Source organism: Typopeltis vanoorti, chromosome 23, assembly GCF_054136105.1.
Source record: "Typopeltis vanoorti isolate ZY-2024b chromosome 23, IOZ_Tvanoo_1.0, whole genome shotgun sequence".
Taxonomy (NCBI): Eukaryota; Metazoa; Arthropoda; class Arachnida; order Uropygi; family Thelyphonidae; genus Typopeltis; species Typopeltis vanoorti.
In genome coordinates, this window is record NC_143571.1 from 46,321,119 (window position 1) to 46,338,516 (window position 17,398).

The 17,398-nt window shown below is 34.6% G+C and overlaps 1 protein-coding gene across 1 annotated transcript in view; it reads left to right on the top strand.

Moving 5' to 3' along the window:
* LOC150093819 (histone-lysine N-methyltransferase 2C-like) overlaps positions 1-17,398 on the top strand; it is a 1,065,326-nt gene that overhangs the window by 93,950 nt on the left and 953,978 nt on the right. The window contains exon 7 of the mRNA XM_090412524.1: positions 506-648. Coding sequence (XP_090268650.1) covers positions 506-648 — 143 coding nt within the window. The remainder of the gene's footprint in view (positions 1-505; positions 649-17,398) is intronic.

Consider the following 17,398-nt stretch of genomic DNA (forward strand, 5'->3'; position numbering starts at 1 on the left):
ATGAAGGTGAGTGGCTGATCACGTAAATAACGTTGGTAATTAAAATGCATTCATTTTATAAATAATGTGGGCAATTATAAGTTATAATGAATATTCGTGATTTAATTACAAACTTCAATTTAGTTTTTTCCTGAAAAACTTTAGTTTCCGAAAATACCCGCATATATCTTGCACCATGATTTTTTAACTTTAATTTTGGGGAAAGAAGTGTGAGTTATAGTCGAGTAAATGCAGTATGTCATAATAATTTAGATTGATTTATTTTAAAGATAATAAAAATTTAAGTTGATTAAAATTTTAACATACTTAACCACTCTAATATATTATTTTTACATTCCCTCTAATATATCATTTTGAACAAAAGCAAATTTATGTTTGCTTTTCTTCAAAATTTTTCTATGTTTAAAAAGTTAACTGTAGTTGTTGTACCATGCTTTAATATATATATATATATATATATATATATATATAATATTTAAATTTAAACAAGTGCACTTTATTATAGGGAACGTGGTAAATTACATAGGCGTACAGGTATGTACAGTTCATCGAATGATACATTACAGGGAAGTCCTGGGCCTATGGAAGAATTAGGAGCAGTAGGATTTTCTGAAGAACCAGACATAAATATTCTTTTTGAGTCTACAGGTAACTTATGAAAAATTAGGCATTAGGGAATACCTCAGTAGGTTAGGTCATTTAAAAAAAATTCTTAGGATGATATTTTCCTAGTATCCTTTTTGTTGTCATCATTTCATATATTGTTTTACCATAAAGGGAATATATAGATGTTAGGCAACCACAGTATCATGCAGATGAAATATATATCTCTCTCTTACTACATGCATCACAAATTCCCAACTTTGTTTATGACATATAAGGAGACATATGATCTGAATCACTCATCATCTGTCTTTAGAATTGTTTGTCACAATACTAACTTAGACTCTTTTTACCATCCCTTACATCAGAAATCTTTCCATTAAGATTATGAACATATTTAAGAGCTATTATATCAGAGTAGTTTTTAATCATATTGTCTGTAGCTTCCTTCGATCTCCGAGAGACAGTATCTACTTCTACCAACATCTGGATGTTTATAGAATTCTCTTTCTTGGGGTTTACCTTACTAAATCACATGAGCAGAAGTTTTTTAAGATATTAAGAGTAATATCTCAGCATTGTGTTATAGAGAAGAGGGAAAACTATTCTGAGCTTGCACATTGTTCATCTACCACAAATTATAACATAGTGTATGATGGCTGCATCATAATCAATCTAGAGAGCAAACTTCCTTTCACATTGAATCACAGAAACTGCTGTCATTCACTCCTCACATAGATCCCTTAACAGAAAGCACTCATTTCCAAGCAATCATAAAAGACAGTTGATGTAAGATTAATCCTCATTTTATCATGGAACACAGTTAAGGGTCATTAAAGGAAATAGTACTAAATTTTATACTTTGGGTAAGGAGGATTAATTGGGTAGGAGTTAGATGGATGAGCAATATCATTAAGCACTAGCTGCAGACGAATAAAATGCTGTGCCAGGTATATAAAGAGAAAGGTGACCAGCATGGCAATAAAGGCAAAATCAGATTATGAGAAGAATTTAGCTGAGCAGGCCACAGGAAAATCCCAAAGAGTTCTTTCGTTATGTAGCAAATAAGAGGGAAAATGACTACGAAAGATTACCTTTAATGAGTAATGATGTTCATATGGAGACGGAAACAAATAAAATAGCTGAATTACTGAGTGACCACTTTGCAAACATATATCTTCCTAGTGAGGTTAGTGCTTTAACCTGTGGAAACAGAGGTAGAGGAATTGGAGGTCCTTACGATATTGCAGAACCTCAACGTAAATACAGCTGTAGGATTAGATGGGATATCAGCTAGGGTTTTGCGAGAATGTGCAAGAGAACTGGCAATGCCTTTGACTAAGCTGTTTAATTTAGGTCTCTGCTCTGGTAGAGTTACAAGGGAGTGGAAAGATGGCAAAATTATTCCTTTTCATAAGGGAGATTCTAAGACCACAGTAGCCAATTATAGACCAATCAGTATCTCAGGCATGGTGGTTCAAAGTATTAGAAAAATTGGTAAAAAGTGAATTCAAGAATGGATAGATAAAAATATGATACTGTATGAGAGTCAACATAGCTTTCTGATGGGTCGGTCATGCCTTAGTAATTTACTAACTTTTTACAATAGAGTAACAGCTCAGTTTGGATAAACGAAATGGTTATACGATGATTTTGCTGGATTTTGCAAAGGCATTTGACAGAATACCACATGAAACACTGTTACGCAAATTAGAACAAATGGGGATGGATATGACGCTGGTCTCTCTCTAATCTATCTCTTAATTCTCAATAATTTCAGCGTTCATCGCTTATATATCTGTTCTTCCCGCCTAAATTATTCTCGTGATTTCTTTCTAAAACTCTTTTCAATAAACCTTCTCCTCACGTGGTGTTCCAAAAACGTGTTCGCTCACTTACATACGTTTCCATGACAACCAAGCAAAATATAATAAAATTGAGGTATTGCAAAACGCTAAACTTCTACAAATAGGAATAAATAAAGAATATTTATATTTCAATTAATGCACAGTTAAATTATCAAATACAAGTTCTTATAATATTAACCTAATAATAATTAAAATAGCTTAATAATGTTTAACACAGTCTTTTCATTATTAATACATATATCTTTGATTAAATAATTAGATATTAGACAAAATTAAGGTAGTTATATGAATATTAAGGGTCAAAGCTGTAACTGAGAGGAGACCTCCACATAGCCTTTAAAGGAATGCGGAGAAACGACCAGGGCTTCTGACCTAATGTCCAATCCTCACCTTCTCGTGGTGCACCCTGTTGGGTATCTACTTTGATACTGAACGAACGAGGATGGGCTGGCAATTTGGGATTTAGCCGACCAAATTGTATTCTTATTGGTTAAACCAAAATAAAAAATGATGGTACAACATGACAAAATTTCATGCCGGCTGGGGCGTCGCCCGGTTAAACAAGTCCCCTGTTGTTTTCGCCAGGGAACCAGGGCGAACAGCGAAAAGTCAGCTACTGGATCAAATCTGAAAACAAACCCCAACTCAACATCACCAGAGTTAAAGATCGGTACTATCAACGTAAGAAGCCTGAATGGCAAAGAAATGGAGCTAGCTGAGGAATTAGATAAGTACCAGATCGACATAATAGGGGTGACTGAAACAAAAAAGACCAAAACTGGTGAGATCTTTCTGAGCAATAAATACAAAATGTTATATTCAGGCAATAACAATCAAGGAAAAGAAGGAGTAGCCATAGTATTCAACACAAAATACGAGGCTAATCTTCTTGAATGGCAGTCAGTCTCAAGTCGAGTAATGTGGGCAAATATGAGAATGGGGAACCGGGCAATGAGACTTATTTGTGCCTATGGTCCCACAGAAGGTTCTACTAAGGTAGAAGTGGAGGAATTTTTTGAGGCTTTAGAAAAAGCAACTGACACAATGAAAAAGGAAAAGTTGGTCCTTGTAGGGGATCTAAATAGCAGAGTAGGAAATGATTGTGAGACATACAAAAATATTTTGGGAAAATTTGGAGAAAAGAGCAAAGCTAATAATAATGGCAAATATCTGTTGGATTTCTGCTCAGGACATGGACTGGTTATTACTAACACCATGTTCCAACATAAAAATGTGCACAAATTCACATGGAGAGAAGAGGCTAGGAATAAGAAAAGTCTCATCGACTATGTTATTGTTGATAGTGATGTTTTCTCCCTGGTGCAGGACACCAGAGTGTACAGAGGATTTGAAATTGGAAGTGATCACTATTTAGTCTTGAGCAGGATAAAATTGAATTTCATATTGAAAAGAATAACATGTAAGAAAGTTTTAAAGCGAATAAAAGTTGTGCAGCTCTCAGATGTAAACTGTAGACTAAAATACAGAAATATTATTGAAAAGAAAATGAAAGAGTTTGAGAACAGGAATCAAACCTTGGAGATTTAGTGGCAAACTCTGAAGGAAACATTGATTGATTCTGCCAGAGAGGCATGTGGTGAGGTTGTGTGCAAAGATAAAAAAATCAGAACTCCCTGGTGGACACAGGAAGTTAAAGAGGCAGTGAAGAAAAAGAAGAAAGCATATCAAAAGTTCCTGGCAAATAAGTCAGCTTTTACTCTTACAGAATACAGAGACAAATGTAAGAAAGCTAAACAGTGTGTAAAACTAGCTAAACAAAAGTCATGGGAGGACTTTGGCAAGAATATAGAAAATAAATATCAAGAAGGTGGCAAAATATTCTGGAGGTTGTTGAAGAAGCTTAGGAATGGAGGAAAGAGTGCTGTAAAAGGAATTAGAGATGATAAAGGTGAAATGAAAACAGGAGAAAAAGATATCCTTGAAGTATGGAGTAATTACTTTGAAAAACTGCTAAATGAAACAAGCAGTGATGACAGCACATTGATAAAAAACACTGACCAGGCATGCAGTCAGGAATACATATCCATACTTGAAGTAGAAAAAGCCATCAAAGGCTTGAAATGTGGAAAGGCAGCAGGAGTAGATGATATTCGACCAGAAATGCTGAAGTATGGTGGTATAAGAGTCTTACAGTGGCTGCACTGCATAGTTCAGAAAGCCTGGACAGAGGGACGAATTCCCGATGATTGGAGTAGAGCTCTCATAGTACCCATATATAAAAAGGGAAATAAAACTGAATGTGAGAATTACAGAGGTATTTCCCTACTGAGTGTTCCTGGCAAGATCTATGCAAGTATACTTGAGAAACGGTTGAGAAGAATTGTGGAAGAAAAGCTTGGTGAAGAACAAGCTGGATTCAGGCCAAATAGAGGCTGTCAGGATCAGATCTTCACTTTACGACAAATAGTCGAGAAAGCATGGGAAAATAACAAAGATCTGTATTTAAGTTTTGTCGATTTGGAAAAGGCATATGACAAGGTGCCAAGAGAGAAGCTATTCAATACGGTGCAGTTATTATATGGTGTCAATGGGACATTATATCAAGCAATACTTAGTCTTTATCTGAGTTGTGAGTCAGCAGTTAGAATTGAAGGAAGTACAGGAAGATGGTTTAATGTTAAATCTGGTGTGAGACAAGGATGTACATTATCCCCTCTGTTATTCATTATCTACATGGATCACATTATGAAGGAATGTGGTATTAAACCTGATATCAAAATTGGAGATGTTAATGTCAGCTCTTTGCTTTATTCAGACGATGTTATACTTGTAAATAAATCCGCTACAAGTCTGCAAGATTCTCTGACTAAATTGAATAGCTGTTGTAATAGATATGGTATGAAGGTCAGCAATAAAAAGACAAAGACAATGAAAATAGGCAGAATCATTGAAAATGTCAACTGTGTTGTGAATGGAGAACCTGTGGAACAAGTAAAACATTTCAGCTACTTAGGCACAATTTTTACTGAATATGGTAAACTAAATATAGAAATAGACAACAGAATCAGCAAAGCTGGTATCGTGGGAAGTCAATTGAATAAATTCATATGGAATAAGAAAGAAATTAGTCAGAACACTAAATTAGCTGTATACAAGACAGTGTTCAAACCAATTTTAACTTATGGATCTGAGAGCTGGGTCAGAAGTAAAACACTTGACCAAAGACTAGAGACCGCAGATATGAGAGTCCTGAGAAAGATTAGAGGCGTGAACAGATGGCATCAATGGCAATAACGTATTAAAAATGAGGATATTAGGAAAGAACTTGACATTGTCAGCATCCAGGAATGCGTTAGCAGAGCTAATCTCAGATGGTATGGTCACTTAAATAGAATGGGAGAGGAAAGATTAGCAAAACAAGTGTTCTCTGCCAGGTTGGCAGGAAAACGACCCAGAGGAAGACCAAGATATAGGTGGATTGATATGATACAAAGTGCCTTAGACGATAGAAATATAAGATCTGATAATGTTGGAGTCTTGACAAGTAACAGACTGATTTGGAGGAAAATTGTAGATAGGAAGTTAGTAATGATGTAATTTTTCATGTAGTACTGTCATATCCTGTACACCCCTTGAGGGTACATGGCAGGAATTTGATAATGATGATGGTGATGATGAATATTAAATTGTAAAATAAGTTGTTTACATTAAATAATATTTACAAGTCTAGCCTTTGTGATGGAAGATCATGTTGGATTCTGAAGCAAATAATAATTACTCCAATCTCTATATATTCAGAATCCAACAAAGGCTTACTCTTCCTTTGAAAAATTTTTCACACTAGACTCACAAGTGGAGAAAACTGACTTCTTATCTCCCTTCCAAGATCTTAAGTAATACTTAGTTTGAATATAATTGGATTTCTTATTACAGTTCATGTATATACTTCTCTGCATTTCTCCACTTGAGTTCTTGTTGTTTTTATCATAAGGAGAACTCCGATTGCTACACTTATAAAGTGATAATGTCCTTTCAGAGCAGAAGTTCTGTTCTCTGTCATTAACATTCATCCTCAGTTGTCTATCATCTTGGTGATTTGTTTCATGATGTAGTTTGATTACTTTGGCAAAATTAACTTCAACTGTTAATTTATTTTTAGTGGCAACTTCTGATTCACGTTGGGGTACTAGTTGTTGTGATGGTTCATCAGTTATAAGTTGTGCTTCAGGCTGATAGTGCACATCCAAATTAGTATCACTATGCTTCACAGTGGTTCAGTCATAGACAGCTCTACCTTATCTGGAGCAATTTTTTTATTAGGTACACAAAACCTTTCCCTTTGTGTCCGTGTTCTATTATACATATAATTGCCAGCTCTTCTGATACTTCTTTTCCTGTGCATTAGGGATATTTCTTTTCTAAAAAATCACAAGAGAACTGATACTTTTCCAAGAAATTTGTCTCTATTATAATGTGGGAGCTTATATTAGAGGTTGAGGGTATAACAAGCAAATCTTGCCAGACACTTAGTTTAAATTCAGGTAGGTAGATTCTAGCACGAACCTTTTCATATGCTATGAAGTTTGAGTCTGAAAGAGTAGTAATTCTTACAGGTTCTCTTAGTTTGGCAATGCTATTCCATAATTTGTATTTTATAATTAGGAGATAGTTCTTTCTAATAGTTGAAGCATTACATCCTGTATCTAATAAAATATTACACTTAGAATCTAGGATTTCTCCTTTAATTCTCATCAATTGTTCATTAGATCCTTGGTGTTTCTGCATTCTATTATATCCTCTAGGTATGTGTCCATACTTTGAATCCCAGCTTTTATTAGAGTAATTTCTTTTGTTAAGAAAACAGTATATCTAGCAAGGTGTCCAACTTTATTGCAACTATAGCATTTGGGAGGAACTGTATGTTTTCTCTCCATCTGAGGTTGAGATACATATGATATCTGTTGTTTAATATTTTGTAGTCCTAGTAACAACTCACTTATATTTGCCAAAATAGGTTGATTTTGCCTTTCTATTTCCAATTTAATTCTTTCATCAACCTTATCTGTTGTGGGGTTTTGGTTTTCTCTAGACTGTAGAGTGAATGTTGCCAATTGCTTCATCACTTTATTAAGACTATCCATAATAGGTTGATTCAATTTCTCAACTTCCTGGTGAATTAAGCTCTGTACATCTGCCATCAACTTCTTGTTGGTTTGATCTTCATTCAAGTCCTACTAGTGTTAGTCACATGACTGTGAATGAAGATCAAACCAGTATCTTTTCTTTTCTCCTCTTCCTTATTATTATTCTTCCCTCCAACTTTAGGCTGGTCCAAGGGATAATTAATTTTATTCACAACATTGACAAAAGTTGCATTGGATGAGGGACAAATGTCACCAATCATCTGCTCCTTTTCTTTGACAGCTTTCAGGCATTCTTCTAGTGTGGTGATCTTCTTTTTATAAGCTGTTTCTCTCAGTTCTGGCTTAACACCTTGACAAAATTGCTGATAAACTGCCCAGTCCAAATGTGGTTTATCTGCATTGGATACATTCAGACTGTTAGAAAGAGTTATCAGGCGATTGTAGAGATCAGTAACTCTCTTTATCTTTCTGTGTGATCCTTTGTAACTTCCATAGATTAGGTCCTACACTTCGCAGTTTACAGAATTGAGATAATAAAGTTTCCTTAAATTTTGAATATTCAAATGTTTCTCTAAGTATTGGATATGAATATAAGAATGTCTTTGCTTTACCTGTTAGTTTATTTCTGAGTAATATTAATAACTGAAAGTCAGTCCAATTTGCTTTTTCTCTGAGCTTCTCAATATAGGTAAAATATGACAATATATCATCTGATTCCTCTCCTGAAAATTGAGGAAATAGCTGTTGGGGGTTCACCATTCTGAAGAATTCATCATCTTCCATTTTTGAGCTAGATGAAACAGCCATACTAATCTATTAACAACAACTTAAAAAATCAGGATTCTAAAATAACTTCTCTGTTTGCCTGATTCTAGTTTACAACCAATTCACTTGATTCACTTAATTTATCTTTAAATTCTTTTTACTATTACAAAATCTAATACTTAATTTTACAATCTTTGTTAGTGAATTCAAATCCTGCCAACTGCTGCGCCATTTTGTTGGATCCTACTTCTTCTCAATCTACACTTTGGATCCGACATGATTACTATTATGATGTTCTTAACTAATTGATAAGTTGTAAGTTGATTTCTAATTCAAATATAGAGAAAATTTATATTTAAAGACTGCGCCACTCTATATCTGAATTAGTTCAAGAATTGAAGATAAACCAACTCTTAACTACCTTTCCTTTATGCGTTGTTTTTATATATACTAGCCGAGAATATTTAACTTACTTAATTTACCCGCTTTGGTTCGAATATTTTATGAATGGTGCAGTAAAAGAGATTCAGGCAAAATACATCCTTTGATTAACAAAGCAAACATTTAATTTTAGAATCATAAATTTTACACTTAAATTCAAATCAGTAATTAAGATATCACAAACATTTTAACTTCTCTGATAAATTCAATTATACAACTCAGACAATGGTAAATCTGTTATCTCTATAATACAGTCTTCTCACAGTTCCTTAAGTTCCAAATACAACAAAAATTGCAGTAATACCTCTTCACAAACAAACACTTTTAATTTTACACTGTAGCTAACTTCTGCAATAGTTACTGTTAGTATAAGGTAATTCTAGGATGAAACTCACACACTTCTCTGCAAAGGAATATTAATGGTTGGAATAATCTTACTGATAATCTTTTTTCTTCATCTACTTATACGTAAACACTTTTTATAACTATAAACACTTTAAACAGTATGCGGCACTCATTAAATAAATCTTCTAAGCAATAACTGGATTAATCCTCGGTCACTATACACATAAATAGAATGGGTGATAAAGTACTACTGATCACTCATGAAATAAGGCAACACACAATAATTCCTTAACTTGAGGTTTTATATGCACAGTTGTTCACTCTTCCGGCATTCAATTAATTCTTTAGACACTACGATTCTAAACACAGCTAACGATAAACTTCAATTTTACAGCCTCTACTATTCTAGTAACTCCGTGCTTTATTTCAAGATTCTGTGTGTCCTTGACAGGTCTGCCCTGAAATTAAATCTCAACTCAAGTATTGCTAGTCTATTTAGTAGTCACTCAGCTGTCTTCCGTAACTATAATTGTTATTCTACAACTTATTATCTAACCGCCTCTCGACTAGTAGACTTTATTTAGCTGCTTGAGTGACTTGCCGACTCGCTATTATCGCACTGTGATTCCCGAATGCTCCGATTCCAACCTAATGCCAATCCTCTCCTTTCTCTCTCTAATCTATCTCTTAATTCTCAATAATTTCAGCGTTCATCACTTATATATCTGTTCTTCCTGCCTAAATTATTCTCGTGATTTCTTTCGAAAACTCTTTTCAATAAACCGTCTCCTCACGTGGTGTTCCAAAAACGTGTTCGCTCACTTACATACGTTTTCATGACAACCAAACAAAATATAATAAAATTGAGGTATTGCATAACGCTAAACTTCTACAAATAGGAATAAATAAAGAATATTTATATTTCAATTAATGCACAGTTAAATTATCAGATACAAGTTATAATATTAACCTAATAATAATTAAAATAGCTTAATAATATTTAATACAGTCTTTTCATTATCAATACATATATCTTTGATTAAATAATTAGATATTAAACAAAATTAAAGTAGTTATATGAATATTAAATTGTAAAATAAGTTGTTTACATTAAATAATATTTATAAATCTAGCCTTTGTGATGGAAGATCATGTTGGATTCTGAAGCAAATAATAATTACTCCAATCTCTATATATTCAGAATCCAACACTGGAACCATTGCTGTTTAATTTATACATAAATGATATAGAAAATAACCAGAAAGGAAATATTCAATTATTTGCTGATGATTCGAAATTAAGTAGAGTAATAGTTAATCAAGGGGTGCTTAAGGGTCAAAGCTGTATAACTGAGAGGAGACCTCCACATAGCCTTTAAGGGAATGCGGAGAACCGACCAGGGCTTCTGACCTAATGTCCAATCCTCACCTTCTCGTGGTGCACCCTGTTGGATATCTACTTTGATACTGAACGAACGAGGATGGGCTGGCAATTTGGGATTTAGCCGACCAAATTGTATTCTTATTGGTTAAACCAAAATAAAAAATGATGGTACAACATGACAAAATTTCATGCCGGCTGGGGCGTCGCCCGGTTAAACAAGGCCCCCGTTGTTTTTGCCAGGGAACCAGGGCGAACAGCGAAAAGTCAGCTACTGGAACAAATCTGAAAACAAACCCCAACTCAACATCACCAGAGTTCAAGATCGGTACTATCAACGTAAGAAGCCTGAATGGCAAAGAAATGGAGCTAGCTGAGGAATTAGATAAGTACCAGATCGACATAATAGGGGTGACTGAAACAAAAAAGACCAAAACTGGTAAGATCTTTCTGAGCAATAAATACAAAATGTTATATTCAGGCAATGACAATCAAGGAAAAGAAGGAGTAGCCATAGTATTCAACACAAAATACGAGGCTAATCTTCTTGAATGGCAGTCAGTCTCAAGTAGAGTAATGTGGGCAAATATGAGAATGGGGAACTGGACAATGAGACTTATTTGTGCCTATGGTCCCACAGAAGGTTCTACTAAGGTAGAAGTGGAGGAATTTTTTGAGGCTTTAGAAAAAGCAACTGACACAATGAAAAAAGAAAAGTTGGTCCTTGTTGGGGATCTAAATAGCAGAGTAGGAAATGATTGTGAGACATACAAAAATATTTTTGGAAAATTTGGAGAAAAGAGCAAAGCTAATAATAATGGCAAATATCTGTTGGATTTCTGCTCAGGACATGGACTGGTTATTACTAACACCATGTTCCAACATAAAAATGTGCACAAATTCACAAGTAGAGAAGAGGCTAGGAATAAGAAAAGTCTCATTGACTATGTTATTGTTGATAGTGATGTTTTCTCCCTGGTGCAGGACACCAGAGTGTACAGAGGATTTGAAATTGGAAGTGATCACTATTTAGTCTTGAGCAGGATAAAATTGAATTTCATATTGAAAAGAATAACATGTAAGAAAGTTTTAAAGCGAATAAAAGTTGAGCAGCTCTCAGATGTGAACTGTAGACTAAAATACAGGAATATTATTGAAAAGAAAATGAAAGAGTTTGAGAACAGGAATCAAACCTTGGCAAACTCTGAAGGAAACATTGATTGATTCTGCCAGAGAGGCATGTGGTGAGGTTGTGTGCAAGGATAAAAAAATCAGAACTCCCTGGTGGACACAGGAAGTTAAAGAGGCAGTGAAGGAAAAGAAGAAAGCATATCAAAAGTTCCTGGCAAATAAGTCAGCTTTTACTCTTACAGAATACAGAGACAAATGTAAGAAAGATAAACAGTGTGTAGAACTAGCTAAACAAAAGTCATGGGAGGACTTTGGCAAGAATATAGAAAATAAATATCAAGAAGGTGGCAAAATATTCTGGAGGTTGTTGAAGAAGCTTAGGAATGGAGGAAAGAGTGCTGTAAAAGGAATTAGAGATGATAAAGGTGAAATGAAAACAGGAGAAAAAGATATCCTTGAAGTATGCAGTAATTACTTTGAAAAACTGCTAAATGAAACAAGCAGTGATGACAGCACAGTGATAAAAAACTGACCAGGCATGCAGTCAGGAATACATATCCATACTTGAAGTAGAAAAAGCCATCAAAGGCTTGAAATGTGGAAAGGCAGCAGGAGTAGATGATATTCGACCAGAAATGCTGAAGTATGGTGGTATAAGAGTCTTACAGTGGCTGCACTGCATAGTTCAGAAAGCCTGGACAGAGGGACGAATTCCCGATGATTGGAGTAGAGCTCTCATAGCACCCATATATAAAAAGGGAAATAAAACTGAATGTGAGAATTACAGAGGTATTTCCCTACTGAGTGTTCCTGGCAAGATCTATGCAAGTATACCTGAGAAACGGTTGAGAAGAATTGTGGCAGAAAAACTTGGTGAAGAACAAGCTGGATTCAGGCCAAATAGAGGCTGTCAGGATCAGATCTTCACTTTACGACAAATAGTCGAGAAAGCATGGGAATATAACAAAGATCTGTATTTAAGTTTTGTCGATTTGGAAAAGGCATATGACAAGGTGCCAAGAGAGAAGCTATTCAATACGCTGCAGTTATATGGTGTCAATGGGGCATTATATCAAGCAATACTTAGTCTTTATTTGAGTTGTGAGTCAGCAGTTAGAATTGAAGGAAGTACAGGAAGATGGTTTAATGTTAAATCTGGTGTGAGACAAGGATGTACATTATCCTCTCTGTTATTCATTATCTATATGGATCACATTATGAAGGAATGTGGTATTAAACCTGATATCAAAATTGGAGATGTTAATGTCAGCTCTTTGCTTTATGCGGATGATGTTATACTTGTAAATAAATCCGCTACAAGTCTGCAAGATTCTCTGACTAAATTGAATAGCTGTTGTAATAGATATGGTATGAAGGTCAGCAATAAAAAGTCAAAGACAATGAAAATAGGCAGAATCATTGAAAATGTCAACTGTGTTGTGAATGGAGAACCTGTGGAACAAGTAAAACATTTCAGCTACTTAGGCACAATTTTTACTGAAGATGGTAAACTAAATATAGAAATAGACAACAGAATCAGCAAAGCTGGTATGGCGGGAAGTCAATTGAATAAATTCATATGGAATAAGAAAGAAATTAGTCGGAACACTAAATTAGCTGTATACAAGACAGTGTTCAAACCAATTTTAACTTATGGATCTGAGAGCTGGGTCAGAAGTAAAACACTTGACCAAAGACTAGAGACCGCAGATATGAGAGTCCTGAGAAAGATTAGAGGCGTGAACAGATGGCATCAATGGCAATATCATATTAAAAATGAGGATATTAGGAAAGAACTTGACATTGTCAGCATCGAGGAATGCATTAGCAGAGCTAATCTCAGGTGGTATGGTCACTTAAATAGAATGGGAGAGGAAAGATTAGCAAAATAAGTGTTCTCTGCCATGTTGGCAGGAAAACGACCCAGAGGAAGACCAAGATATAGGTGGATTGATACGGTACAAAGTGCCTTAGACGATAGAAATATAAGATCTGATAATGTTGGAGTTTTGACAAGTAACAGACTGATTTGGAGGAAAATTGTAGATAGGAAGTTAGTAATGATGTAATTTTTCATGTAGTACTGTCATATCCTGTACACCCCTTGAGGGTACATGGCAGGAATTTGATGAGGATGATGATGATGATAGTTAATCAAGCCGATGTGGAGAATTTGCAGGACGATTTAATAGGCTGTCAATATGAGCAAAAGATAGTGGATGTCAGTTTAATGTTGAGAAATATAATGTTATGGACTTTGGAATAAATGGATTACAAGCCATTTATTACATTGATGGTACTGTACTACGTGAAATAGATGAAGCTAGAGATTTAGGGGTTGTGGTAGTCAGAGAGTTAAAGTTTAGAGAGCAAATTGCTAAGGTAGCCGATAAGATTACTTGGCTGTTGAAGAACACATTATCAAGTAGAAATAAGAAAGTTGTTATTCCTCTTTAAAGGGAAATGTAAAAAAATATTAAATATTGTTAGTGTGTATAGTCAACAGGAAGGGTAGCTAGAAATAGACAAATTTTATGAAAATATACAAATATAATATTGGTGTGTGTGTGGGGGGAAATCCGCATAGACTTTGGCCTTCCTACAAGGCCTTGACATGTCCACATCTGGATTACAGAGTTTCTTGGGGGATGCGGAAGCAGTGAAGAGGATTCAGAGGCAAGTGACCAAGATGGTGAGTGACCTGTGGAATGTGCCCTATGAGGATAGATTGAAGGTGTATGGATTTCAGAAGTTGGTTGATAGGAGAAAAAGAGGGGATATGATAGAAACATTTAAGTTACTTAAAGGATTTTATAGGATAGCAGACCCTCTTGTCTGGTCCCTTTAGCTATTTGGCTAGAGGGACCAGACAAGGGATCCTCCATGGAAGTAGAATAAAGGTGTTGTCAGTAGAGGTGTGAAGACTAGATTTTTTGCTTGGAGAGTGGTAAATGAGTGGAATGGGTTGCCAGAGTGTGTTGTGAGTGCTTTTTCTGTTAATGGGTTCAAGGAGAGGTATGATAGATTGGGTCTCCCATGATGAGTCTTTGGACTCCATGGAGATGCCTGTATAATAATAATAATATCATGCGATTATGACAATTCATCTAAATTTTAATTTGTTGATTTGTAATTCTTTCTCTGTCTGCCACTATGAAAAAGTTATTGGCCCTTAAGGGTACGAAACAAATAAGTGCTTAATCTGCTGATTGTATTTGATAACAAATGACTTTAAACCAAATATTTAATCAGATTCTCTATCTCATTGTTTATTTTGATCATTTTACAAGTACATAAGAATTCAGTTTCATGCTTGAGGTTCAGAAGTATGTTTTTGTATCAGAAGGCTGAAGCAATAAAAATTAAGGGAAATGTAAAAAATATTAAATATTGTTAGTGTGTATAGTCAACAGGAAGGGAAGCTAGAAATAGACAAATTTTATGAAAATATACAAAATATAATATTGGTGTGTGTGTGTGTGGGGGGGAAATCCAACTAGACTTTGGTCTTCCTCTGGGTCTTTTTGCTGCCATCTTGGCGTCAAGCATCTGTTTTGTACCATTTCCTCACCCATTCTATTTAAGTGACCAATACCACTTTAGGTTAGCTCTGCTGACACATTCTTGAATGTGAACAATGTCAAGTTCCTTTCTAATATCTTCATTTTTAATATGATTCTGCCAATGATTCACTCTTCTAATTTTTCCCAGAACCCTCATATCTGTGGTCTGTCTTTGATCAAGTGCTTTATTTCTTACCCACTCTCAGATCCATAACTTAAAACCGGTTTGAACACTGTCATGTATACCACTAGTTTGGCGTTTTGGCTAATTTCTCTCTTATTCCATATAAATTTATTCAGCTGGCTACCCTCCATACTAGCCTTGTTTATTCTGTTGTCTCTTTCCAGATTTAACCTGCCATTTTCACTAAAACTTGTGCTTAAATAGCTGAAATATTTTACTTGTTCTTATAGGATTTCCATTCAGAATGCAGCTGAAGTTTTCTATGTTCCTGCCTATTTTCATAGTCCTGGTCTTTTTTTATTGCTGATTTTCATGCCAAATTTTTACAGTTGTTATTCAATTTAGTTAGAGAATCCTTTCTTTCATGGTTACATGGTGACCAGCATTCATTATTAAAAATTATAAACTATTTAATATAAACCAAAATAATCACTTGACATTTGAAATTGAAAATCAGAACTCACTTCCTTTCCTGGATACACAGGTCACACATCTTCCCTCAGGGCAGTCTGTCTTTCACTGTCTACTGCAAGCCTACATATACTGACCAATATATACTTGCTAAATCTTATCACCACCCTTCACAAAAACTTGGAGTCATTAGCACCCTCAAAAACAGAGCTACAACAGTTTTCTCTATTGAACAAACTCTTAAACAAGAATTACAAATTTTTAGAATACATTTATAAATAATGACTATAGCAAAAATACCATCAATGAAGTTCTTCATTAAAACTTCATCAAAAAATGCAAATAATATAGATTACAGTAAAACCATAGCTATCCCATACATTAAAGGGTTATCAGATAAAATAAATAGAATTCTCCATCACTATAATCGTAATTCTAGTTTTAAACCACCTATAAAATTAAAAAACGTATTCAACTTCTCTAAGGATCCTCTTTCCCCATTGGTCCACCCTGGAGTATACCATATCCATTTCACCTGTAACTTACCTCATATTGGTGAAACTGGATGTACAAAAAAAAAAGGAAATTTAATAATTTTGGTAAAGCAGGCATCTCAGATTATGCTTTTAACACCTTACATCAAATTGATTGCAAAAGTACCATCATGCAAATTTAAAGAAGCCTGGAAATTTTGATCAACCATCCTAATCTTAACAATAATGGTGGAATAAGAATCCCAAGAATTTGGATAGCACACATTCAGCCTACTTAAATTCTTTAAGTTTTCCAGCAAACCTTTATTTTAGAACTCTAAGCAATAATTTCAGTTTTTATTGGTGACCATTCATACTGGTTTGTTCTAATTTACATGAGTAATTATGTGAGAACTTGTTGCTCTCTAGTTTAAGATATTTCTTAATGATTTGTAATCAAATAAATAATAATAATAGCAGGACTCTAGCTTTGATGTAGTAAGTTTTTTCCTGCCAGAGGTCAGGCCAATAGTTTTAACGATTGACCAAATTACTGTAACTTAAGCATACCATGTAGCTTGTTTCATTGTATTGTGTATACTCCTGATAATGACCCCGATATGAAAATCGAAAAAACTTCAAGTGATTATTTTGGTTTATATTAAACCATAGTTTTATGAGATGAGATGAGAAGTTTTACTCTAACACGGTAGTTATTTCCATAATTTTTAATAAAGAATCCTAGAGACTTGCACTAAATGTGTTTAGGTGTACAACATCATCTGTATAAATAAAGAGCTAAGTTTGACATCTCTAATTTTAATGTCAAGCCTAATGCCACTTTCTTTCATACTGTGCATCCTTGTCTTATCCCTGATTTTATTCAAACTATCTTCCTGAATTTTCTTCAATTCTAACTGTTGACTGACAACTTAAATATAGACTATGTATTGCTCTGTATAATGTTCCATTCACCCCATATGATTGTAGTGTTTTGAAAAGCTTTTCTCTGGGCACCTTGTATGCCTTTTCCAGGTCTACAAAACTTAGATACAAATCCTATTTGTCTTAAAGTGAAAATCTAATCTATTTGGCCTGAAACATCTTGTTATTTTCCAAGTTTTTCTTC